Below are 25,316 nucleotides of genomic sequence, written 5' to 3'. Positions count from 1 at the left end.
CCCCGCAGATTCATCCGCTCCGGTGGTTGAGAATCAGGTGGAGAAGGAACAGGTGGAGAAGGAACAGAGCCATGACAGTGGTCGTTCTGAGGTGAGTGGTGAGAGGGAGAGTGGAGCAGGTGAAGGTGGTGAAATGGCAGCTGAGGTGACAGGTGGGCTTGGACCTGGGCTGGCTGAACCAGGTGAGGTGACAATTGTGCTGGGTGAGGTGACAAGTGTGCTGGGTGAGGTGACAAGTGAGTTGGGTGAGGTGACAAGTGTGCTGGGTGAGGTAGGTGAGCTGGGTGAAACTGGTAAAGTAATGGGTGAAACAGAAAAAATAACAGGTGAGCTGGGTGAAACCGGTAAAGTGCCCGGTGAGTTATGTGAGGCTGGTGCAGCTACTGAGGCTGAGGTCATGGAGGTCTGTGCTCCTCATCCTTCAAAACGGCGCAGCAAGCGAAGAAATATGCAGAAGGATGATGTGGGCTGTAAGGCTGGTCGGCTGTGGGCAAAACCGAGTGCTGCAGACAGCAGTGACAGTGAAGGCTGCATATCTGACTGCAGTGACATGTCCTGCAGTCAGATGACTGCCAGTCAGGACAAGAAACTCTCCTCGGAAACCATGTTTAAAGCGTTCCTGCAGCAGACAAAAGGCATGAAAGGCCTTGATATAGAGCAGCATTTTCCTGACAAGCTCATTTTTTATAACTCAGCAAAACGTGTCATTAAAAACCGAGCTACATCAGGTGTCACTGATCAGGAAATTTTTAGACTAAGAAAACAGATGCTTAAGGTGAGAAAACAACTCGGGTTTTAATGATAATGTTGAAGCTGTTGGTTTTACTCTTATTTATCTCTTTTACTGTTTTTGCTTTTAACATCTCCATAACAATGGATTCTTTTAGAGTGGGGACGTTAAATGTGAATGGTGCCAGAGAGTCAAGGAAGAGGGCACTGGTGTTTGACACAGCAAGGATGAAAAACATTGATGTTCTGTTTTTACAAGAAACACACAGTGATGAAGGCAATGAGGTGGACTGGAACAAAGAGTGGGAAGGAGAGGTGGCTTTGAGCCATAACACCACCCTCAGCGGTGGAGTGGCCTTCCTGTTTTCTCTGAACTTTTTACTCCATCGTCCCTGGAGGTCGAGCATGTGGTGAAGGGGAGGTGTCTTTTAGTAAAGGCACAGTTTGAACATCACACCTTGTTTTTTATGAACATTTACGCTCCAACAAACGGTACAGAGAGGAAGAGCTTTCTAGAAAAAGTCAATACTAGACTGAATTGCTGTGGGTCGGAGGATTTTTTATTCTTGGGTGGGGATTTTAACTGTACCGAATACGAGTTTTTAGACCGTAATCATGCAGAGCCTCATCCAGCCTCCCAACACGGTCTGAAGCAGCTGGTCTACTCCCACGGCCTGGTGGATGTGTGGCGAAGGATGCATACAGACTGCAGACAGTACACATGGTCCCACCTGAGAGAGGATAGAATCTCCTTAGCCAGACTTGATCGTTTTTATTGTTTTAAGCACCATTTTAATGTTTTTAAGCTGTGTAAAATAATGCCAGCTGGTTTTACGGATCATTCTTTGGTTTTATGTCATGTCACCATAAAAAACATTTTACCTAAGAGTGCGTACTGGCATTTTAATTCAGTTTTAACATTTGACAAAGGTTTTAAAGAGGCTTTTAGATTTTTTTGTACTGGTTTTAGACACAGGAAAGCTGATTTTACATGTCTTAGGCAGTGGTGGGACCATGGTAAGACTGAGATAAAGCTTTTGTGTCAGCAGTATACTCTCAATGTCACACGTGACATCTGTCGATCTATGAAAGACCTGGAGACTGAGATCGTGGAGCTGGAAACAATAAGTGCTTCCACAGGAAATCAAGGATATATTGAGATCCTCAAGTCCAAAAAAATGGCTTTAGCCAACCTGCTGGACTACAGGGTGCACTGGTCCGGTCCCGGGTCCAGAACATCACAGCGATGGATGCTCCCTCTAGCTTCTTCTTTGGCCTGGAGAAGAAGCCAGAGGACAGAGGAAAGTGATCCACTCTCTGCTCTCTGACACAGGGCAGGAGCTCACTGAGCCTGGTCAGATAAGAAAGCGAGCTGTGCAGTTTTATTCATCCCTCTATACCAGCCAGTATGTAGAGGATGATGCTCTGTTCGAGGGGTTCTGTGGTGAACTACCTCAGGTCTCTGAGGAGACCAAATCACAGCTGGACCGGCCACTGCAGATGGAGGAACTACACGCCGCTCTGCAGGGGTATGCAGGGATGGCGGTCTCCTGGCATCGATGGCCTGACTGTAGAGTTCTACAAAGCCTTCTGGAGTGTTTTGGCACCTGACATTCTAGAGGTGTTTAATGACAGTCTGACCTAATGTTCTCTGCCACTGTCCTGTCGGAGGGCTGTTGTTTCCCTGCTGCCAAAGAAGGGGAATATGCAGGATATCAGGAACTGGCGTCCCGTGTCACTGTTGTGCACTGACTACAAGATCCTGTCCAAGGCTTTGGCCAACAGGCTTAGAGAAGCTATGGAGCAGGTCATCCACCGGGATCAGACCTACTGTGTGCCCGGCAGGTCCATGGTAGACAATGTCTACCTAATTCGAGATGTTTTGGAGGTCTCTAGCTCATTGGGTATAAATACTGGTCTCATTTCGCTAGATCAGGAAAAGGCATTTGACCGTGTTGAGCACGGCTTCCTCTGGAAAACCATGGGGAGGTTTGGGTTCAGCACTGGTTTCATTGCCAAGATTCAGGTGTTATATAGTGACATTGAGAGTGTACTGAAGTTTAATGGCAGTCTGTGTGCTCCTTTCGGGGTGCGTAGAGGCATCCGGCAGGGCTGCGCTCTGTCTGGAATGCTCTACGCACTCTCCCTGGAACCCCTCCTCTGCAAGATCCGCACAAGAATCCGTGGCCTAATTTTACCTGGTTTTAGTGAAAACATCATTTTATCTGCTTATGCGGATGATGTTATTGTTTTAATTAGAGATCAAAATGATATTGACATCTTATGTAATTTAACAGTTTTATTCAACACTCTGTCTGCAGCGAGGGTGAATTGGAGCAAGAGTGAAGCTCTTGCTGTCGGTAGTTGGCGTGACGGTCTCCCAGTTCTTCCCCATGGTCTGTCCTGGAAAACTGATGGCCTTAAATACCTCGGCGTCTTCCTCGGGAACGAGGCTACGATCCGGAGGAACTGGGAGGGCGTCACTGAAAAAATTGAAGCCAAACTAAAAAACTGGAAATGGCTGCTCCCTCAGATGTCATATCGAGGCAGGGTTCTTGTGCTGAACAATCTTGTGGCCTCCCTGCTTTGGCACCATTTAGCCTGCATGGATCCTCCATCAGGTCTGTTAGCCCAGATCCAAGCAAAGCTTGTCAACTTTTTCTGGGATGGCTTTCACTGGGTGCCACAGGGGGTGCTGTTTTTACCCAGAGAGGAGGGGGGGCAGGGCCTCATCCACTTGGCCAGCAGAACTGCCACCTTCAGACTACAGTTTATTCAGAGGTTTTTGGCAGGGCCGGCGGATCTGGTGTGGAGAGAAGTGGCCAGCTGTATGAGTAACTTGGGACTGGATGCTGCTCTGTTTTTAACCGATTTAAAATTTTTAAAGTTAAATGGGTTTACTCCATTTTATCAGGGTGTTTTTAAATCATGGGCCCTTTTTAAATGTGATTCAGGAAAAAGCTCTAACTCTCTGTTCTGGTTGTTGAGAGGACCACTAGTTCATGGAGCCAGGCTGGATGTCTGCAGTGGAGCTGTGCCTGGGCTGATGGCAGCGCTGTGCAGGACCAAGACCCTGGTCCTGAAACCGCTGTCGGACTCTCAGGCGGTGGGCTCTCTGCTGGGCATCCAGTCCACCAGGGTAATCCAGAGGATTCTGGAGCTGTGGAGGCAGAGGCTCGCTGGGAGGGAGAGAAGCCTCCTGATGGACTACGGCAGAGGGACTGAACCTGATCACAGGGACCCATTCCCGGAGGTCTTAATAAGTCCCCAATTTGGAGAACTGGATGGACCTCTCCTCAACGACCCTCAGTGGCTCAGCTTGCACACAGCTGACAGGAAAATCATCTACAGAAACTGTGTGAAAGCTGTCAACAAAAAAGGACTGTGTGACAGGGCTTCCACTGTATGGACTGACAAGCTGGGAGGAGATGGAGAGAGTCCACAGTGGAGAGTTTTATACAAACCTCCCCTCAAGAAGAGAACAGCCGACCTCCAGTGGAGGATTTTACACGGAGCCATCGCCACCAATGCCTTCATCTCTGTTATTAATCCTGCTGTGTCAAACCAGTGCCCTTTCTGTCATCTTCGCGAGACGGTTTTCCATGTTTTTAGTGAGTGTAAGAGACAGCTCTTCACTCTTTTAACCACTGTTTTTAGTCTTTTTAATGAAACTTTTTGCAACACAATTTTTATTTATGGTGCAGGATACAGGAGAAACAATCAAAGAAATTGGCAGCTACTGAATTTTATTTCTGGTGAGGCAAAAATGGCAATCTATGTATCCAGAAAGAACAAAGTAGAGGACAGAGCAGTTCAGGAGGCCGCCTCCGTGTGGCGCTGCAACACCAGATGCAGACTGAGACTGGAATTAAATTTTTACAAATTAATGAATGACTTGAATGTTTTTAGGAACCTCTGGTGTTATGATAATGTCCTTTGTAATATTGTAAATAATGAACTGCACTTTGCACTTTTTCTTCAAGACTGAATGTTGATGTCATTTATTTATTGGAGATTCTGTTTTGTTTAGGCACTTTTAGCACTTTATGACATGTGATGTGAACTGTATCCTGTAAAAATGTAAATAAAGTGTGTTTGTAAAAATAAAAAAAAAATCTTCTTCTTCTTCTTCTTCTTATTGTTCTGACGAAAGGAGGGCCCTTTTTCCCCCTAAACGTGCCCAAAAAGTCACCAAATTTTGCACCAAGCCAGGCCTGGCGAAAAATTTGATATTTAATGGTTTGCATTAATGGGCGTGGCCTAATGGCTCAACAGCGCCCCCTTGAAAACTTTGTGCCTCAAGCCCCACAATACAGTTTGACGTACATGCACGAAAATCGGTACACACCTGTATCATGTCGCAACTTAAAGAAAAGTCTCTTGGCGCCATGGCCGAAACGAACAGGAAGTCGGCCATTTTGAACATTTTGAATTAATCGCGTAATTTTGGCGCAATTTATGCCATTCCTTTGGCAGTTAATACGGCCCGAACCGTAACGGTGGTAATGGTGACGCTATTTGCCAAAAAGCGTGCCCCCCCCTTCATCTGATTGGTCCATATTTGATAGTTCTCCAAAAGTCACCAAATTTTGCATGCAAGCCAGGCCTGGTGATAAATTTGATATTTCATGGTTTGTATTAATGGGTGTGGCAAAATGGCTCAACAGCGCCCCCTAGAATACTTTTCTCTGTCATAACTTTTGAACGGGTTATGATAAAGACATGAGGGTGGTGTCATCGGACTCGGTTTTGAGTCCTTGACCATAATTAGTGAAATTAGCCCCGCCCCTTCTTTTGATTGGTTGTCCCTATTTTCTGCTTTAACTTTTGAATGGTTTGACATAGAGAGTTGTGGGTGGTGTCATCGGACATGGTTTTGAGTCCTTGGCCATAATTGATGCAAATTAGTCCCGCCCCTTCCTCTGATTGGTTGTCCCTATTTTCTGCCATAACTTTTGAATGGTTTGACATAGGAAGTCGCGGGTGGTGTCATTTCTGATATGCTTATGGGGGGCGGTGGCCATGAGTGCGAGGGCCCGTTCATCGCTGCTTGCAGCTTTAATTGTTTTTTTTATTGCATTACAGAAAATAAAGAACTTCATCACAATATTCTAATTTTCTGAGACAGTCCTGTATTTCTAACCAAACTAAAAGTCTGTCATCATAAAATCTCTTTTACTGGTTGAGCTGGAATAAACAAATACAGCCTCGTGATAATTTTGTAAAAATATTTTATGTAAACTGATCAAAACTCATAGCACAACAAATGACATAAAAAAACATGACTAGCTGAGGTGTGTCCTCGTCGAGCCCTCCACCATGTAAACAGTGTTGAGAAGAAGCTGCTGCGTGATTGGCTTTCCTTCCTGACAGACGTCTGTACCTCCAGATTTGCACTTTAGAATTTCCTCATGTAATACAATAAATTAGAATAACCTAAAAGTATGGGGGGACTGACTAGTGGTGAGCTTAACGCAACAAGATTTTCAAGAAAGTGGGACACACCTCAGGCATGAAGAGTTCTTTGGCACGTAACACAATTCAATAAACATGAAACAACCTGTAAACAAAACAACATTCATAAAAATGTATGCTTTATACATAAACAGCATTTACTACGGAAGAGTATTAGGGCCAGACAGGAGAAAAATAAAAGTAATATTTTAAAGGAGGAAGATTATTTTTTCATTATGCACTTCGAGAAAAAAGTCGAAATGTGGAGAAAAAAGTCGAAAAGTCGAGATTAATGTTGAAGTACAATTTCGAGAAAAAAGTCGCAATGCTGAGAAAAAAGTCAAAATTTTGTGAATAAAGTTGAAATGTGGAGAAAAAAGGCGGAATTTCGAGAAAAAAGTCAATATTTTGTGAATAAATAGGCCCTCCAGAAAAACGCGATTGCGCGATCGCATAATTCATTGCATAATCAGCCAAATGGCGCAGATTACGCGGGGATAGATTTATTCCTAAAAGGGCGCATATTTCCCGCGATAATTGCATATGTCCGCGCTAAATATGCGATTATGCGGGGATTATGCGGGGCTCGCTTGATTTCCGCACATTTTCGCATAAAGTTTGGAAAAGGGGGAAGTGTTGTGAGTGACATGTTTGGACGCCCGGTCGCGACGTGCGGGACCCGCCCGGGGACCTCCGCACCCCTCACAGAAGCCGCCACCCCCCAAACAGCAGCTCTCACCCGCGGGGGTGAGAGGAAAAAGGAGAGCCGTCTCCGTCCAGCCCCCCGCTTGCGCGGAGGGCGCGGCTGCCGGTGGACTCAGGATCCGCGCTGACCGCGCACCACTGCGCACGCTCCCATCCACTTGGGGATCTTGGCGGCGGACGCGTGGGGTGACGCTCTGTCTCGTCCCCTCACCGCACCGGTGCGCCCGGCAATCACCCGAGCACCGAGCCGCGGGCTGGAGGGGAGAGACCAGGCGGGGACCGGCCTCCGGGCCGCCTCCGCCCCGCTCTCCACCTGCGCTCTCCTTTTTTTTTTTCGTCTACGACCTCAGATCAGACGAGACAGCCCGCTGAATTAAGCATATTACTAAGCGGAGGACAAGAAACTAACAAGGATTCCCTCAGTACAATCAGCATTCTTTTAATCTGTGTTCTTATGTATTGAGTGTTGTATGTTTTTATCATGGACCTCGAGTCTGACTAATAAACGATGATGATGATGATGATGATGTAGCGGCGAGCGAAGAGGGAAGAGCTCAGCGCCAAATCCGCAACTTCCTGCATATTTTGCATATTTTGCAACTTCCAGCATATTCCGCAATTTCACCGCATAAAAGCACATAAAAAACCTGCACATTTAATCGCATAATAAATGATTTTAGCCCGCATAATCAATTATTTTAGCCCGCAGAATCAAGGATTTTTGCCCGCGTTTTTCTGGAGGGTCTAAATAAAGTCGAAATGTTGAGAAAAAAGTCGAAAAGTCGAGAAAAAAGTCGAAATGTCGAGAAATGTACAATTTCGACTTTATTCACAAAATTGTATTTCAACTTGTATTTCAACATTAATCTCAACATTTCGACTTTTTTCGCGAAGTGCATAATGAAAAAAAATCTTGCTCCTCTAAAATATTATTTTTATTTTTTTTCCTGCCTGGCCCTAATACTCTTCCGTAATTAACAGATAAAAAAAACTATCAAAAACAGATTTGTCAAACGTAACGTAACGTACTCCGGTGCGAACACTTGTCTCGGTCTGCGAGGTCTCCGTGGCAACACCGCATCGTCATCGTGGTCAAAGTTAGTCCACTAGGGAACAGGAAGGGACAGAAATGAGGAGTGAGGAGTTGGCTAAGGTTTCATCTTCAGTCCTAAGTGGCGACTCCCGCTTGTTTCTTCGTGTCTCGGGTTTTAATTTTGTCCTCTGGTAGTTGTGACAGCAGTGTTGTTCACCAGCTGAAGTCTCTTTAGTGCAAATAATAGGCTGTTGTGCCGCTCCCTCCTCAGAAGATCAAGGTCATTTTCGTGGTGAAGGCGAAGCTGTGTTTGGTTTGGCACCTGGGACCGGTCTAGAAGGAGAGAAGGGGAGAAAAAAAAAAAAAGAGTATGAGGCATATGGAGCGTAAGCTGTTTTTCCTTAAAGATTTGTCCACTGTTCCTTGCTTTTCCTATCCCCTTCCTATAACTGTAGAGGGAATGTGCATGACGTAGTTCCTAGAGTATCCAAATGTAGATTTGGAGGACGGCCTTCTGCTATCAGGCACCATTACTATGGAACCAACTTCCAATCTGGGTTAAGGAGGCTGACACCACCTCCACCTTTAAAACTAAACTTAAAACCTTTCTGTTTCCTCCTCCTCTTCTCCCTTAGATTAGAATTCGTTGGGGCGCAGCAGCGGATCTCTGAACCACAGCTTCCCATTCCTCTCTGTCTTCAGCTTTCCGTAAGGTGTAGCTCAGCTCAAGTCCCGTCCATTCGGGATGTTATCTTCCCAGCGTTTCTTCTGCCTCCCTCTCCTTTCTGTTTAGTAAAGCCTATAGTTAGTGTTTAGTAAACCTCTAGCTGGTGTTGGTAAATCTCTAGTTAGTGTAAACTCTAGTGTGTTAGAGTCAGTAGTCATAGTTGTAGCTATAGAACAAGACTATAATAGTTAGTCTCAAATATAGCTTGGTGGTAGATATGCTGCTATAGGCTTATGCTGCAGGGGGGCACCGACATGATCCGCTGGGCGGTGCCTCTCACCCTTCTTCTCCTCTCTTATTCTCTTCTCCTTTTCCATTTTTATTTATTATAAGTATCTCATAGCTATCATTTTTGTCCATCGTTCCTGTAGTTTCTTGTGCTGGCCCCCCTTTTTCTCTTTTGTGCATGTTTGCAGGCCGGAGCTTCAGGAGCTGCATGCTGGCCTGCGCCCCCCCCCCCCCCCCTCTGGTCATCCTGCTGCTGCTTCCACCTGCTTGCTGTGCTGCTGACGTCCCCGACTCCCCCAGTCTGGCCTTCGGCAGGAGGGTCCCCCCTTATGAGCCTGGTCCTGCTCAAGGTTTCTTCCCTTCGGCAACGGGGCAGGTGGAAGCAGCAACGGGATGGCCAGGGGTGGGGACCGCAGGCAGGTGGAAGCAGCAACGGGATGGCCAGGGGTGGGGACCGCAGGCAGGTGGAAGCAGTAACGGGATGACCGGGGGTGGGGACCACAGGCCAGCATGCAGCTCCCGAAGCTCCGGTCCAATCAGCAAGTTCCAGGTTAGGTGCAGGGTCGGGGAAAGGTTGAGAAGGGGCAGGGCCAGGGAGACTAACTAAAGGCTGAAATATGCTTCTGCGTCACACACACGCAGAGCACACGGCGCAGTCGTGACGCCGTCACGAACCGTTCAGAGTTCTCCGTCTCTCCATTTGGTCGCGGTGCAGTACCCCCCGCGGCCACTAGTTAGCGATCTTTTTCCGAATGGTTTATCCGACTTTTTCCGGTCACAGTAAATCAAAGAAAGAAGGACAACTATTGTGCAAAAAACAAAAACAAAAAAAATCACACATAAACGAAGAAAAGAGCCCTGGAAGTTCACTACTGCTTCAAACCGGAAACCGGAAATGCTTCGCTTTCAAACGAACCAATCACAGCCCTCTCGGTCTGCGTGTGGTCTGCGTCTCCTCGACGCGTAGTTACAATTTTCGGGAGAGGCGCGTCAGTGACGGCGCAGGTGACGGCGTGTCCTCTGCGTGTACAAAAACCACACGCCGTAGACACGGCGTCGTTTTGACGCAGAAGCATAATTCAGCCTTAAAGGTTTACTAACACTAACTAGAGGTTTACTAACACTAACTAGAGGTTTACTAACACTAACTAGAGGTTTACTAACACTAACTAGAGGTTTACTAAACACTAACTAAATGTTTAATAACACTAACTAGAGGTTTACTAACACTAACTAGAAGTTTATTAACACTAACTAGAGGTTTACTAACACTAACTAGAGGTTTACTAACACTAACTAGAAGTTTATTAACACTAACTAGAGGTTTACTAACACTAACTAGAGGTTTACTAACACTAACTAGAAGTTTATTAACACTAACTAGAGGTTTAGTAACACTAACTAGAAGTTTATTAACACTAACTAGAGGCTTTACTAAACAGACACGTTTTAAGTTTGGTTTTAAAGGTGGAGTTGGTGTCAGCTCACATTATCTACCAAGGGAACACGGGGAGAACATGCAAACTCGCGTCCTCGTTGAGAATTGAACCCAGGACCTTCTAGTGGACGGGAGAGATGACTGCACATCAGTTGCCCTGTGCCCCCTGTAAAGTGTGAATTCTAACGTGGCAGCTGAACTGGGAACTTCATTTAAAACAAGCTGCTGAGACTCGGGACCATCTGTTAAATCCAGAGGTGGGTAGTAACGAGTTACATTTACTTGAGTAAGTTTTGGGAAATGTTGTACTTTTAGGAGTAGTTTTGAATCACTATACTTTTTACTTTTACTTGAGTAGATTTGTGAAGAAGAAACTGTTCCTCTTACTCCGCTACATTAGGCTACGTTGAGCTGTTACTTTTCTTTTATCCCTTTTATCCGCGTACGCGTCAATCTCATGACATCACTGGGTGATTCTTTGGTATAAATGTTTGTTTTTGCATGTTTTGTCACATTTACACAGACTCAAACACACACAGAGTTTCTATGAGTTCATGTTTGTTCTAGTTCTGCTGGTTAAAAAAGAAAAGTACAAAGGCTGGACATTTTGTGCTACTTGTGCTTAATTTATTTTTTTATTCTGTTATTAATTCTGTTATTTATTTTTATTTATAATATTTATTTCATTATTTATTAAAGTACTTGAATTTACTTTAAGATTGTTTTAATTTAAGCAATTTTTTTATTTTTTATTAATTTTAATTTATGTTATTATTTTAATGATTTAATTTGCCTGAAGATGATTATTTTGTACTTTTTTTCTGTTTGAATGTTTTTTTTGTTAAAAAAATAAATCAGACGTTACTCAACAGTTACTCAGTACTTGAGTAGTTTTTTCACCAAGCACTTTTTTACTTTTACTCAAGTAATTATTTGGGTAACTACTTTTTACTTCTACTTGAGTCATATTATTCTGAAGTAACAGTACTTTTACTTGAGTACAATTTTTGGCTACTTTACCAGCTTTGGTTAAATCACAGGAACTAAGGAAACATAAACCTGTGGAGACTTCCTCCTCCTGGGCTTCTATTGCATTTACAGATGGAGCATATGGAACAAAAATCCTGACTCTGCATCAAAGGACAGTAAATACAAACCTCTGGACTCCAGCTTGTTGCTAACACACACACACCAAAACACAAATGTATTTCTCATGAAGAACCGGGCAAGTATGATGGTATTTTAAACGAATAACTATTAGTTTACTGTCCTGAATACAGAACCGCCCTGAAAAGATAAGAAAACATGGCAGTGTTGTCTGGTGTGTGCTGCGTGTGGACCGATGTGACGGGTGTGTGTGTCGGTGCTGCGTGTGGACCGATGTGACTGGTGTGTGTGTCAGTGCTGCGTGTGGACCCACCTGAGGACTCTGAGAGGGGGGATTGCTGAGACTTTAACCACAGGTTTAGGTCCGACGGCCGGGGGCATCATGACCAACAGGCCCGAGGACGAGGACGGTTTGGAGCCGGAGCTCCGGCCCGGGTTGGTGGAGCCTCCTCTGGCCGGGCTGAGGGGGAGGGGCTTCTGGGGGGGGAAGGGGGACGACCTGGACCGCCCGTCAGACACCAACTACAACACAGACATGTTCATGTTCACATTATGGGACATTCAAATCCAACAGGATACCAACATGTTAAAACTGCAAAGTGAAAACACTAATTAACCCTTGTGCTGTGTTCAGGTCAAGGAAGGAGGAAGAGAAGAAGGGAGGAAGGGAGAATGAAAAGAAGGAAGGAAGGGAGAAAAGAAGAAAGGATGGAAGGAAGAATGAAAAGAAGGAAAGGAGAAAAAAAGGATGGAAGGAAAGAAGGAAGCAAGGAAGGAAGGAAGGAAACAAGGAAGGAAGGGAGAAAAGAGGAAGGGAAGAAGGAAGGAGAGAGCAGGAGGAAAGAAGGAAGGAAGGGAAAAAAGAAGGAAGAGAGGAAGGGAGGAAGGAAGGAAGGAAGGAAGGAAGGAAGGAAGGAAGGAAGGAAGGAAGGAAGGAAGGAAGGAAGGAAGGAAGGAAGGAAGGAAGGAAGGAAGGAAGGAAGGAAGGAAGGAAGGAAGGAAGGAAGGAAGGAAGGAAGGAAGGAAGGAAGGAAGGAAGGAAGGAAGGAAGGAAGGAAGGAAGGAAGGAAGGAAGGAAGGAAGGAAGGAAGGAAGGAAGGAAGGAAGGAAGGAAGGAAGGAAGGAAGGAAGGAAGGAAGGAAGGAAGGAAGGAAGGAAGGAAGGAAGGAAGGAAGGAAGGAAGGAAGGAAGGAAGGAAGGAAGGAAGGAAGGAAGGAAGGAAGGAAGGAAGGAAGGAAGGAAGGAAGGAAGGAAGGAAGGAAGGAAGGAAGGAAGGAAGGAAGGAAGGAAGGAAGGAAGGAAGGAAGGAAGGAAGGAAGGAAGGAAGGAAGGAAGGAAGGAAGGAAGGAAGGAAGGAAGGAAGGAAGGAAGGAAGGAAGGAAGGAAGGAAGGAAGGAAGGAAGGAAGGAAGGAAGGAAGGAAGGAAGGAAGGAAGGAAGGAAGGAAGGAAGGAAGGAATTAGGTCATTTTGAGCCAAAGACAGAACTGTGGTTAAGTTGGAGGAAAGACAAAAACAAGAGTCCATAGTGATGGTAGGGCTGGGCGATTTTGGACAAAAATAAAATCCTGATTTTTTTCTCTGAAAACCCGATTTTCGATTTCGATTTTTTTGGTAAAACTACAAAAGACAATGGAATAAATTGTTTCAAATATTTTAACTTTATTTTTAAAGAAAAATAGCAAACAAATGTACCTATTGGGAATGAAGTGCAATTGAAAGATACGATAAATCCTCCTTGAGTTTATTAAAGTGACAACATTTACAATTTTCTTGACCAAACAAAGGGAACAAAGGGAAGACACGCAGCAAAGGTGCGCGGGCTGGATTCTAACCCGCGACCGCTGCAGGAGGAGGACTGTAGCCTCAGTATATGAGCCGCCGCTTAACCCACTGCGCCACCGAGCGGCCCTTGACCAAACAAAGATGACTAGACGAGCTCTGTCTGTAATGCAGCCAGCTGCAAAAAAATCGATTTTCCGATTTTCCTTTTTTTTAACATCAATTGTGATTAATAAATCCGATTTAGATTTAAAATCGATTAATCGCACAGCCCTAAGTGATGGACTCTTGTTTTTGTCTGGATGCCAGCATTCCCGTTTCCTGTCTCATTGTTGTCATGCTGGCTGCTGGCAAACAAACACAAAATAACAAACGTAATGTGCATAATGAAGTCTCTTGAAAACCACGTGAGGCCTAAAGCTGCTTTATGGTTCTGCGTTAAATCAACGCCAATACTCACTCCACAGTTTCAGGGACAGATAATGGCAGTATTCTAGCTTTGATTCAGTCTCAGGGACCTGGAACGGTTGCTGTTTGTGTCTCTGCCTGTTCTCGTTTACAGATTTAAAAAGGCTGTGTTCACAAAGTGCTCGTTGTGCGTTTCCCTGTGTGATATATATAAGATATATTAAAATATATATTATATATTAAAAATGCATATATATGCCTTAGGTTTTTTACCAACTTTATGGTATTAACCATTAATATATATGCAGACAAAAAAAAAAACAAAAAAAAAAACTTGATCTAATTAAAAGGGATTTCACACTTCAAAGGCTCACTGATGAGAGCAGTTTCAGAGATAAATCAATAATACAGCAATTGGATAAAACACAGAGCCGTTATATTCATTATTCCTTTCAGGTTCAGATTAAATCTCTACAATTCATCTAAGAAATAATCAGAGGTCTGTGCTTTCCTAATAAACTGCACTCACAAGTTGCACTTACAAATTTATACATAACATAAGGACCCGCAGCCATAACCAATGGTATGCTCACTTAAAGGTATAGTCCTTGATTTTGGAGAGCTAGCAAGATTTGAAAGTGGCACCTCCTCTAAGCCCCGCCCCCTCCTCTAAGCCCCGCCCCTCCTCCCCCTCCCGTCAGCGCTCCGTCCAAAGCCCCGCCCCCACAAACTTTGGGGAACGCGCATTTGCAGGAGTCGAGTTTTCCAGGACATTTTGGACAGCACATTTTCAACAAAACTACCCCATGTCTCATTCACCTGCAGCGAGGCCGGTTTTAGTGGGGGGCTGTGCCCACCCAAACGTGCGTCCTGCCCACCCAATCAAAGTTATGGGGATCCCTTATTTTTTTATAATTTAATTTTTTTATAAATAGAAAAAAATATCACAGAATATCTGTACCGTTTCTGATTGGGTGGGCACTGTGCATCATTTTTAGACACAAAAATGAACGCATACCGCAAAAGTTGTGTCTCGGTGGAGGGACCCGACGTCCCAGCAAAATGAGACAACAGTGAAGTTCAGAACAGCAGACAGAGCACACACTGAAGGCTGATTTATGGTTCCGCGTTACACCAACGCAGAATGGTACGCATCGCCGCGTAGCCTACGCCGCAAGGTATGCGGCGACGCGCACCCTACGGCGGAGGCTACGGCGTAGCCGTGGCTCCAGAGCCTGCTTTGCAGCGCACCGCTACCCGCACCGGCGCTCTCCGCCCTCGCCGGGATGGAGACACCTCCATCACCACCGACCACAATACTGGGGACCCCCATACGGACCCCCAGTATGGGGTCCGTGGCAGACCCCCAGTAGCGACAACCTGCGCCGCAGAATCGCACTTTGGCTTTCTTTTTTTAGGCTTTTTAGCAGGGCGAGCAGACATCAGAAAATCCATTAAAAAACACACGTTTTTAAGGCAAACATTTCCCCTTTGAATAACATTTAACTGAATTTAATAATGTACATCACAATCTTCCTTAAATCTTAAATACTGTGCTTAATCTGTTTTAGTGAAGCTTTTTTTTCTTTTTTTACACAGTTGTTATTTTCTGGTCAGTAGTTTTAATTCGGGGTTCTTACCAGTGGAGAGCGTGTTGGGTTGTAGTATTTAATCTAAGGTTCTTACCAGTGGGGAGCGTGTTGGGTTGTAGTATTTAATCCCGGGTTCTTACCAGTGGGGAGCGTGTTGGGTTGTAGTATTTAATCTAAGGTTCTTACCAGTGGGGAGCGTGTTGGGTTGTAGTATTTAATCTAAGGTTCTTACCAGTGGGGAGCGTGTTGGGTTGTAGTATTTAATCCCGGGTTCTTACCAGTGGGGAGCGTGTTGGGTTGTAGTATTTAATTCCGGGTTCTTACCAGTGGGGAGCGTGTTGGGTTGAGGGGCAGCGGTTTCCTGGGAGGGCTGAGTCTCTGTGGCGATGACGGGGACTTGGGCGGGGCCGTTGGAGCTTTACTAGCCGGTAAAGATGGACGTCCCACTTTGAGGTCCCGGGGACCGCCCTGGGGGGGCGGGCCGGGTCTCAGACCACTCTGGGGGGGCGGGCCGGGTCTCAGGGGCCGCACGATGTTGACCGGCTGGGTGCCGTTGGGTACCGGGCCCGGTCTGAGAGGCAGCACCTCTTTGCTGGTGTGAGGAAGCTGTGGAGCAGAGGAGGAAGAATCAGTGACTACGTTTACATGCAGTCAAAATCCGGGTTATTGCTAATATTCTGGTTACTGAAACATTGGGAATATTCCGTTTACATGGTAATTAATCATTCAGGATATCTGGATCAAACCAGCGACGCACGGAGAACGTGATGACGCAATTCCCGTCATTTCTGCTTCTTCTTCCTGTATCTAAATTCAAAACAAATGCTGCTTCGCGCAACTTTTCCCTCACCTTCTTGTAAATCTTCTATCCCGGTACTTTCTACCGTCTACAAATGCAGAAATGTTCATATCCTTCATTACATTTATGAAGTGATTAGTCTCCTCCTGGTCTTGGTTTCTCCGTGTTTAGAAGAACTTCCTGGACTCAAAAGACCAGGATTCCTTGCATGGAAACGCAGTCATTCTTTCAGTATTCATCCTCTCCCACTCCTTTATTCAAATCTTTCTGTTTTCTTGCACCGTCTCATTGCCAGTGATCCCAATTAAAGAATAAGATGATTACATATGAGTTTTGAAAACAAAGGAATAAAAGCATCATGAAAACATATTAAAGGCGGGGGAACTGGTGCAAAGCAGTGTTTCCGCTAGAAAAAATTGGCACCGGACAATGTGACCGGCAGGGTTTCAATTTACCGGACAAATGTTTGAAATTCCGGTCACATAGGCTATATGAATTTATTGAGGTTAAAAATAAATCATATGCAGTAGTACGATATCAATGCAAGTCATTTAATAGTATTTTCATTGAAAAACAGGGTATTTAAAATAAAATAAGTCCCGTCAATTGACTCGCGAGCGTAACTTCAAAAAATAAATAAATATTGCAGAAGCTTGCGCGTAACCTACTGCGTAGGGTACGCGGCGACGCGTACTCTACGCCGTAGGCTCTGCGTCGGTGCGACGCTGAACCATAAATCAATGCACACGTGGATGTCGGCGCCGCAGCCCGCTTCCTCCCGGCACCGAGGCTCGGCGTGTCCCTCCGCCGGGGCTCGGCGTGTCCCTAGATTCTAGTCCCGCAGCACCAGTGAGTATTTTCACCGGACATTTTGACAGGAGAGATTATAAAATACCGGACTTCGGCATATTTTACCGGACAAAGTCCGGCAATTACCGGACAACGGAAACCCTGGTGCAAAGGACCGTTACGATGTGGACGGAGGCGACTAATTGGTCCCATTATATTACAAGCAGTCGTAAAATGAAGCCCTTTAATGTGAAGGTCAACCCGATGGACAGACATGTGTTCCCTAAACCGCAGTGAGAGAAACAGTCTCCACTCCTCCCTGTCCTTCTTTCCTTTTCTCTATTCTTTGCCACAAATCAATCAATCTTTATTTCTACAGCACTCTAATAACAACCAGGATTGACCAAAGCGCATCACAACTAAAATCGAATAAAAACATGGACTCTAAATGTACGACGGAGTATTAAGGCCAAACTAAGACAAAAAAAAATTGGAAATTACGAGAATAAAGTCATAATGTTGCGAGAATAAAGTTGTAATATTACGACAATAAAGTCGACAATATCTATACAATATCTGTCTGTCTACCTCACACTCATACTACCTGCTTTTTTTGACCTGCCTTTTTGTTCTTTCGCACTACTTTTATTTCCATTGCAATGTACTGTATATACTGTCTATATTTCATAATTCTATATATTTTTTACTTTTTACTTTTTTACCCCTCCCCTGCATGTGTGTGTTAAGTTACTGCTGCTGAACAAAGTGACTTTCCCCATTGAGGGAGAAATAAAGGATTATCTTATCTCTCTTATCTTAATATTACGACTTTATTATAATAATTTTACGACTTTATTCTAATAATATTACAACTTTATTCTCGTAATTTTACGACTTTATTCTCGTAATATTACGACTTTATTCTCATAAATTACGACTTTATTCCCGTAATATTACGACTTTATTCCCGTAATATTACGACTTTATTCTCATAAATTACGAATTTATTCTCATAAATTACGACTTTATTCTCATATTATTATGACTTTATTCTCGTAATTTCCAATTTTTTTTTGTATTAGTTTGGCCCTAATACTCCGTCGTAATAAAATTAACCATAAGACACGTAAAAACTTAGAACGATAAAGATATTCTAGTAACCCCCCCCCAAAAAATAAAATAAAAATAAAAGGGTTTGGATTTGAATCCAGACGCCCGACTCACCCCCTTCTGACCAGCAGCTTTGTTGATGGGTCCAACCACCTTCAGGTGAAAGGGAGGATTCAGCCGGCCATTTTTCCCTTTATCCGCTGACGCCTGCTTTCTAAACAGAGAAAACAGACAGGAAATAAACCAGAGCCCACGCTGGACTGCTGTCCTGCTTCATCTTTCCTCCAAATCTCACTCTCACTTTATGACCCCAGGCAAAAAAAAGATGCAGAAGTCGTGAAAAAAAGTCTTATTTTCTCTCTGATGTGAGAGAAAATAAGTAGATAGGAGATAAATGTTTCAACTCAGAGTGTGGGGGGCTGGTTCCAGCTCAACATCAAGCTTGTTTTACCAAGAAACTTATATTATATTATATTCATAACTATGTAAGCCAATGAATAATTGGCAAACAGTGAGCGAGAACATGATTGTTTGTCCTCCTACCACCGTTTTTTCTCTGTGTAAACGGGGCGTGACTGAGACGTTGGGACGGACATGGACACGTACTTGTTCTTCTCTCTCTGGGAAAGCCACTTGTGGTAGTAGGAGGTCTTGACTCTGTAGCAGTAGAAGAGCAGCAGCACGGCAGGGAGGACCACCAGGAAGGCAAACAGCAGCCCCACCACCAGCCCCGCCTGACCTGGAACACACACACACACACACACACACACACACACACACACACACACACACACACACACACACACACACACACACACACACACACACACACACACACACACACACACACAGTTTATACATACACTTATACTGAGGTCTGAGCTTTGGCCGGCATTGCAACACCTTGTTTTGTTTCCCTTCTCTTCAACTGTTCTGTCCTTTATTCTGTTGCACGGATTCTGTAATTACTCAGCAATTACTAGATCTCATCTTACTACCTTTGGAATCGTTTATGTGTGTGTTTCAACATTCCAGCTGTTTATCATGTCAGTACCGTATTGGCCCCGAATATAAGACGGTGTTTTTTGCATTGAAATAAGACTGAAAAAGTGGGGGTCGTCTTACATTCGGGGTCTAGACGTTATACCCATTCACACCACTAGATGGCGCCAGATATCTTTAAAGTGAATGCTGAACTCAACTCCCCAGGCCAAAGCCAACCCCTGTCACGAAGAATATAAATAAAAAATAGCGCTAAGAAAGAAAAGAGAAGAAAATAAGAGAAGAGATAACAGAAGATGGAGAAACGAGAAAAGTGGGTGGAAGTTCGGCAGGTGAACCGGCAGCTGAGGAGAAGTTATGATGCAAACTTCAAGATGATGGTTTGAATGAGGCAAAATAACATGCTTTTTCTCTTGAATATATTGTTATAATCATTTGTTTCAGATGTACTGTAATTATTTTCTGTAAGAAAATTGAATTTGATGTTCAAAAAGTCTTCTTTTTTTTTAACCTTGTCTGCACACAAAAAAGTATTTTTTCAAACTTGAGTCTTGAAAAAGAGGGGGTCGTCTTATAATCAGAGTCGTCTTATATTCGGGCCAATACGGTATTAGTGGTGTTGTGTTGGTGATTTACGAACATTTAAAAGTCCAAACTGGATTTTAAATTCGTAATATTTGATCAAGTTGCCAACGCTATGAAAGTACATTCCTTAAAGGATGACTTATAGAGCTGTTGATATGATGTGTTTTTACCTCAAAGACATGACTTTATTAATGGCACTAGCGATTATTTGCTGAAACAGACTTGGTTTCTAAGCAGCAGGGAGCGTTTCCCCCCTAAAGATCGGTTGGTTTGGTACATGTGAACACAGCAATCGTGCTCGGATGCGGGACAAAACAAGCGAGCCGAGATCTCCTAGGAGAGGTGGTCTCGGCTCGCCTCCATTCCAGACCTGGAGCGGCTCGTTTCCAGTGAGAACAGAATCCACACAGCAACTAGCCACACTCGTTTACGATGCTCCATAGTTGTTGTTGGCCCTGCCCCTTCTCAACCTTTCCCCGACCCTGCACCCCAACCTGGGACTTGCTGATTGGGCCGGAGCTTCGGGAGCTGCATGCTGGCCTGTGGTCCCCACCCCTGGTCATCCTGCTGCTGCTTTCACCTGCCTGTGGTCCCCACCTCCGGTCATCCCGCTGCTGCTTCCACCTGCCTGTGGTCCCCACCCCCGGTCATCCTGCTGCTGCTTCCACCTGCCTGTGGTCCCCACCCCCGGTCATCCTGCTGCTGCTTCCACCTGCCTGCTGTGCTGCTGACATCCCCGACTCCCCCAGTCTGGCCTTCGGCAGGAGGGTCCCCCCTTATGATCCAGGTCCTGGTCCAGGTTTCTTCCCTCCTAAAGGGGAGTTTTTCTTGCCACTGTTTGGCTTAAGGTTTTTCTCCCACTAGGGGAGTTTTTACCTGCCATTTGTTTATGTAATAATTGCTCGGGGGTTTATGTTCTGGGTCCTCTGGAAAGCGTCTAGAGACAACTTCTGTTGTATTAGACACTATATAAATAAAATTGAATTGAATTGAATTGAATTGTTTTTCCCGGGGTACGGAAGAGGAAACTCCTTCCGCATTAATTTCTGACCAATGTCGAAGAATAATATAAAATCCAGTTGAGAAGTCCGCTGTGGGTGTAGTGAGTTTTATTCAGTAGCCGGCGGTGAGCAGACCTACGCAGAGCGTGTGTGGGTTGGTGTGCTGACCCAGAGTGGTTTGAAATCAGTGAGAGTGTTCTCGTGGTTCAAGTCTGTGGCCAAATGAGTTGGTATTAACATATCAGTCAGTCAGGAACTTCGTCATATGGCATTCCCGTGGTTCAAGTCTGTTCAAAGGTGTCGGCCCTGCAGGGGGTAGGAAGCTGGAGTTTCACGTCAGTCACGGTGTCACAATGCCTCATCACCAATGAGAGAACAGTTGGTTCATGGCATTTGTTAACAGCTTTGAACCGCTACAGACGGTTGCCTTGTGAACACAAACGCCACAAACGAGAAACGAAACAACTGTATCGATTTAGACCCTGAATCTGAACAAAACAAACGGGCCACAGGTCTGAAAGCAGAAACCTTAGTCTTCTTTCTCCCTGGAATACTGTTCTCTTCCAGGTTTTGGATATTCCTTACGTTGCTCAATACATTTACTTAATTAATTCAGCTTTTCTGAACCGTAGTATATTGAAGTTAAGAAAAATGCATCCTTTTGGCATTCACATTCTTTTATTTGCAGCGGCGTTTGTTTTTATTTTGCGGCGTTTTTCAAACACTCACAGACCGTGACTTTCCCACCGGTGTCTTCCGTCCACTGGAGGACGAATGTTAAAATTGGTGCATGTTTGAAGTCATTTCATGGCTCTTCTTTCTCACTGTTTTCTCTTTTTTAAATTTTTTTTATTTCCAAGAATAACAATTGGGCGCTGGGCACTGTGGGACTGGGCACAGAAGAGGAATGAGATGTTTAAAATATAATTTCAATCCGCACCTCTGCTGTTACGCGGGTTTTTGGTCGACTCAGTTCCTCACTGAGGCTGAAAAACTAAATATCTGAAACATCTTAGCAGTTACAGCATATTTAAATTGAAATAATAGCGTTCTCCCCTCAGGTCTCCCCTCAGCCTGCCAACTCAGAGAAGGAGGAAACAACCAAATTCTGCAGTGTCTGTACAGCCGCCCGGATGAGCCGTCCAGTGTGATGTGGATCTACGAGCCAATAAGATTCTGCTCCCCAAAGTTACGGAACCAAAATGCAAACCACGCCCACAACTAAACACCGTGTAACTGCATGCGAGCGTCCGACTATGGTAGCACTGCGTGACATCGTACTCTCTGTCCATCTCCCTCCAGCAGCTGCCACTTTATTGAGGTTTTTGTAGTGAAATGAGGAGGAATCATAGAGATAACTTCTCATTTCAACTAACTGGATCAGCCGTTCCTCGTCCGTGACCGTTTCCTACAGCGCTTTCAACCGGCTTTCAACACGAGCGACAGGAAACGGCCAGCTCAAAAAGCCGCGCCGTGTCACGCTGCAGCGCTGCGGCCAGTTAGGACAGTGCAATAGAAAATAAAGCAATGGAATTGATTTTGTCACTGACGCTCGCATGCAGTTATGACACAGTGCAACTCCGCCGGCCGGAGGTTAGAAACTGCGATGATAAAGACATGGTTTAGAGGCGGAATTTCTAATTTATTTAGCAAAAACAATCAAAAGCTTGTTTTTAAGACATTCAAGGCCGGTTTAAAATAGGGATTAGATGCCATAATATGTCCCCTTTAATATGGTAAATCATCTTTTTTGGAACTCCTGCATCTGGGTCCTCACACACCACTCCATGACCCTTTCCTTTACAGTTTAAGGATGCATTAAGTAAATGTTTGGTTCTCCCCAGTGAGACATGCGAGTACTTACTGTCATCCTGCACCGGTCCACTGTCCACGCTGCCGCCCAGTCCAGGTTTCTCACAGAAGGGAGGAGCCCAACCCCGGCTGCAGTGACAGTTCTGGTTGCTGTTGCACACCTGGACACAACCCAACAAAGCATTCATTAATAGGGCTTAATGGGTATGATCTTGTATGTGTGTGTGTCCGCAGACGTAAGAGTCAAATCAGCATGTGATGTCTTTGACGGGTTCACCTCGTGTATACGGAGCAGCACGCTGAACTTTCACAATGTGCAAGAGGACATGACACATCAAAAACAGGTTTTGATTCATCCTTTTACAGTGACTACGTTTAAAATTGGGGTTATTGCTAATATTCCGGTTACTGAAACATTGGGAATATTCCGTTTCCATGGTAATTAATCATTTGGGATATCTGGATCAAACCAGCGACGCACGGAGAACATCACGATGCAATTCCCGTCATTTCTGCTTCTTCTTCCTGTATCCAAATCCAAAACAAATGCTGCTTCACGCAACTTTTCTCTCTCCTTCTTGTAAATCTTCTATCCCGGTACTTTCTACCGTCTACAAATGCAGAAATGTTCATATCCTTCATTACATTTATGAAGTGATTAGTCTCCTCCTGGTCTTGGTTTTCTCCGTGTTTAGAAGAACTTCCTGGACTCAAAAGACCAGGATTCCTTGTGAACAGAGCATGTGCAGAAAACAGATTCCTGTTCCGTTTGATGGGGATATTCCATTAGGCGTTTACATGACCCAATATTCAGGTTTAAAAGGAGTAACCCAGGGCTCATATTGGGGTTTTTAAAAACCGGAATATGAGCAAATTCTGGTTATTCAAAGGGGTTATTGGTGTTTACATGGCCGTGCAAATTCGGGTTATTGCCAATATTGGGGTTTTAAAAGGGTTATGGATTCATGGAAACGCAGTCAGTGTTGTAACGTACGTAAGGGATAATGCCCAACGACGTGTACATTATCATAAATATATGGACGATGCGGCCGCGGGGGCGTGAACCGTCCGACGTGAAGCGGAGGACGGTTTTGCCTGCGTAAAGGGCATATATTTATGTTAATGTACACCTCAAAGGGCATTATCCCACTTATACCACGGCCACTTACCAAAAAACTATCTCGACATTTCTGCATAATATCAAAATCAGGAGGTGAACCTAAGTATCATGACCTTAATTCAAATGCACAATCACTGACAAACTATAGCAGTTAGTGAGGGTTTGTGTATGATTTATTCCTGTTTAATAAAAGCAGTAGTGAGTGGTAACTCCCCCTGCTCAATACTGCTTTTTTATTTGCATTAATATCCACTACACTACACAAAGGCTGAGGAGCACTGCGTATGAAATCAAAATACTAAATTAAAAATACTTCCTAAGCTAGAAGAAAGCAAATTGTCTACTTAGAAAAACTCTGGCTCAAAGCCATTTCATTACAGACCTGCTGCTTCACTGAGAGGACGGAGCAAAACGGAACAACGGCACAAAAAAAACAACAGCATTTCTGACAGAAAAGGGATTAGAGAAGGAGGGGGACGTGCCTGATACTCCTCTACTTGCTTTGATATTTCACTTCCAAGTCAAATAAAAAAGCTTGGCCCTTGGTAAACCCGCTTGTCGAAGCAAACGGGGACTCGAGGCTTTAAAGATTTCTGAGGTGTGAAATTTCAGTAGAGGCTTGGATTCATTTATTTTCAAATGCCCAGGGTCAAAACAAGTGGCAGTTCGGTTCAGAGCACCAACAAGTTTGAGCAACTGGAAAACATCTAAAATGGGAAGGAAGTGTTGTGTGATCGACTGAACTCATAGATTTAGCTAGAAATCAGAGTTATCGTTTTACAGACTGATGAAAAATAAGCTTAAGAGAGACAAATGGATCGCTGCAATTCACAGAAACAACTGGATTCCAGACACCGAAACGTGGATTTGTGGTTCCCATTTTGTATCAGGTAATGTTGGATTTTGGGTAGCTAACGTTAAACGGTCAAATCATAAAGTTCCGTGTCCTCATCACTTTAATTTCTACAACAAATCCTGCCTTGAAGTCGGACCAAGCGCCAAGACTTTAGTATCTTCAAGCTTTGCTTTGTGTATTTCCCCGGTGTAGAAATTAACCCTTATGCTGTCTTCAGGTCGAGGAAGGAGGAAGAGAAGAAGGAAGGAAGGAAGGAAGGAAGGAAGGAAGGAAGGAAGGAAGGAAGGAAGGAAGGAAGGAAGGAAGGAAGGAAGGAAGGAAGGAAGGAAGGAAGGAAGGAAGGAAGGGAGAAAAGAAGGGAGAAAAGAAGGAAGGAAAGAAAGAAGGAAGGAAGGAAGGATGGAAGGAAGGAAGGAAGGAAGGAAGGATGGAAGGAAGGAAGGAAGGAAGGAAGGAAGGAAGGAAGGAAGGAAGGAAGGAAGGAAGGAAGGAAGGAAGGGAGAAAAGAAGGGAGAAAAGAAGGAAGGAAAGAAAGAAGGAAGGAAGGAAGGATGGAAGGAAGGAAGGAAGGAAGGAAGGAAGGAAGGAAGGATGGAAGGAAGGAAGGAAGGATGGAAGGAAGGAAGGAAGGAAGGAAGGAAGGGAGAAAAGAAGGAAGGGAGGAAAGAAGGATGGAAGGATGGAAGGAAGGAAGAGAAGAAGGAAGGAAGGAAGGAAGAGAAGAAGGAAGGAAGGAAGGAAGGAAGGAAGAGAAGAAGGAAGGAAGGAAGAGAAGAAGGAAGGAAGGAAGGAAGGAAGGAAGGAAGGAAGGAAGGAAGGAAGGAAGGAAGAGAAGAAGGAAGGAAGGAAGAGAAGAAGGAAGGAAGGAAGGAAGGAAGGAAGGAAGGAAGGAAGGAAGGAAGGAAGGAAGGGAGAAAAGAAGGAAGGGAGGAAAGAAGGATGGAAGGATGGAAGGAAGGAATGAAGGAAGAGAAGAAGGAAGGAAGGAAGGAAGGAAGGAAGGAAGGAAGGAAGGAAGGAAGGAAGGAAGGGAGAAAAGAA

The 25,316-nt window shown here is 44.6% G+C and overlaps 1 protein-coding gene across 1 annotated transcript in view; it reads right to left on the bottom strand.

The window, feature by feature from the left end:
• Window positions 1–7,641: 7,641 nt before the first annotated feature.
• LOC133420881 (disintegrin and metalloproteinase domain-containing protein 19-like) overlaps window positions 7,642–25,316 on the bottom strand; it is a 203,996-nt gene continuing 186,321 nt past the window's right edge. The window contains 6 exon segments of the mRNA XM_061710762.1: window positions 7,642–8,254; window positions 11,735–11,943; window positions 15,526–15,807; window positions 18,014–18,113; window positions 18,506–18,638; window positions 22,352–22,460. Of these exon segments, the coding sequence (XP_061566746.1) occupies window positions 8,203–8,254; window positions 11,735–11,943; window positions 15,526–15,807; window positions 18,014–18,113; window positions 18,506–18,638; window positions 22,352–22,460 (885 nt within the window). The 3' untranslated portion in view covers window positions 7,642–8,202.

The sequence above is a fragment of the Cololabis saira genome, chromosome 20, assembly GCF_033807715.1.
Source record: "Cololabis saira isolate AMF1-May2022 chromosome 20, fColSai1.1, whole genome shotgun sequence".
In the NCBI taxonomy this organism is placed as follows: domain Eukaryota; kingdom Metazoa; phylum Chordata; class Actinopteri; order Beloniformes; family Belonidae; genus Cololabis; species Cololabis saira.
Note: the sequence above shows the minus strand (reverse complement) of the source record. Positions and strands in the feature narration are given on the sequence as shown.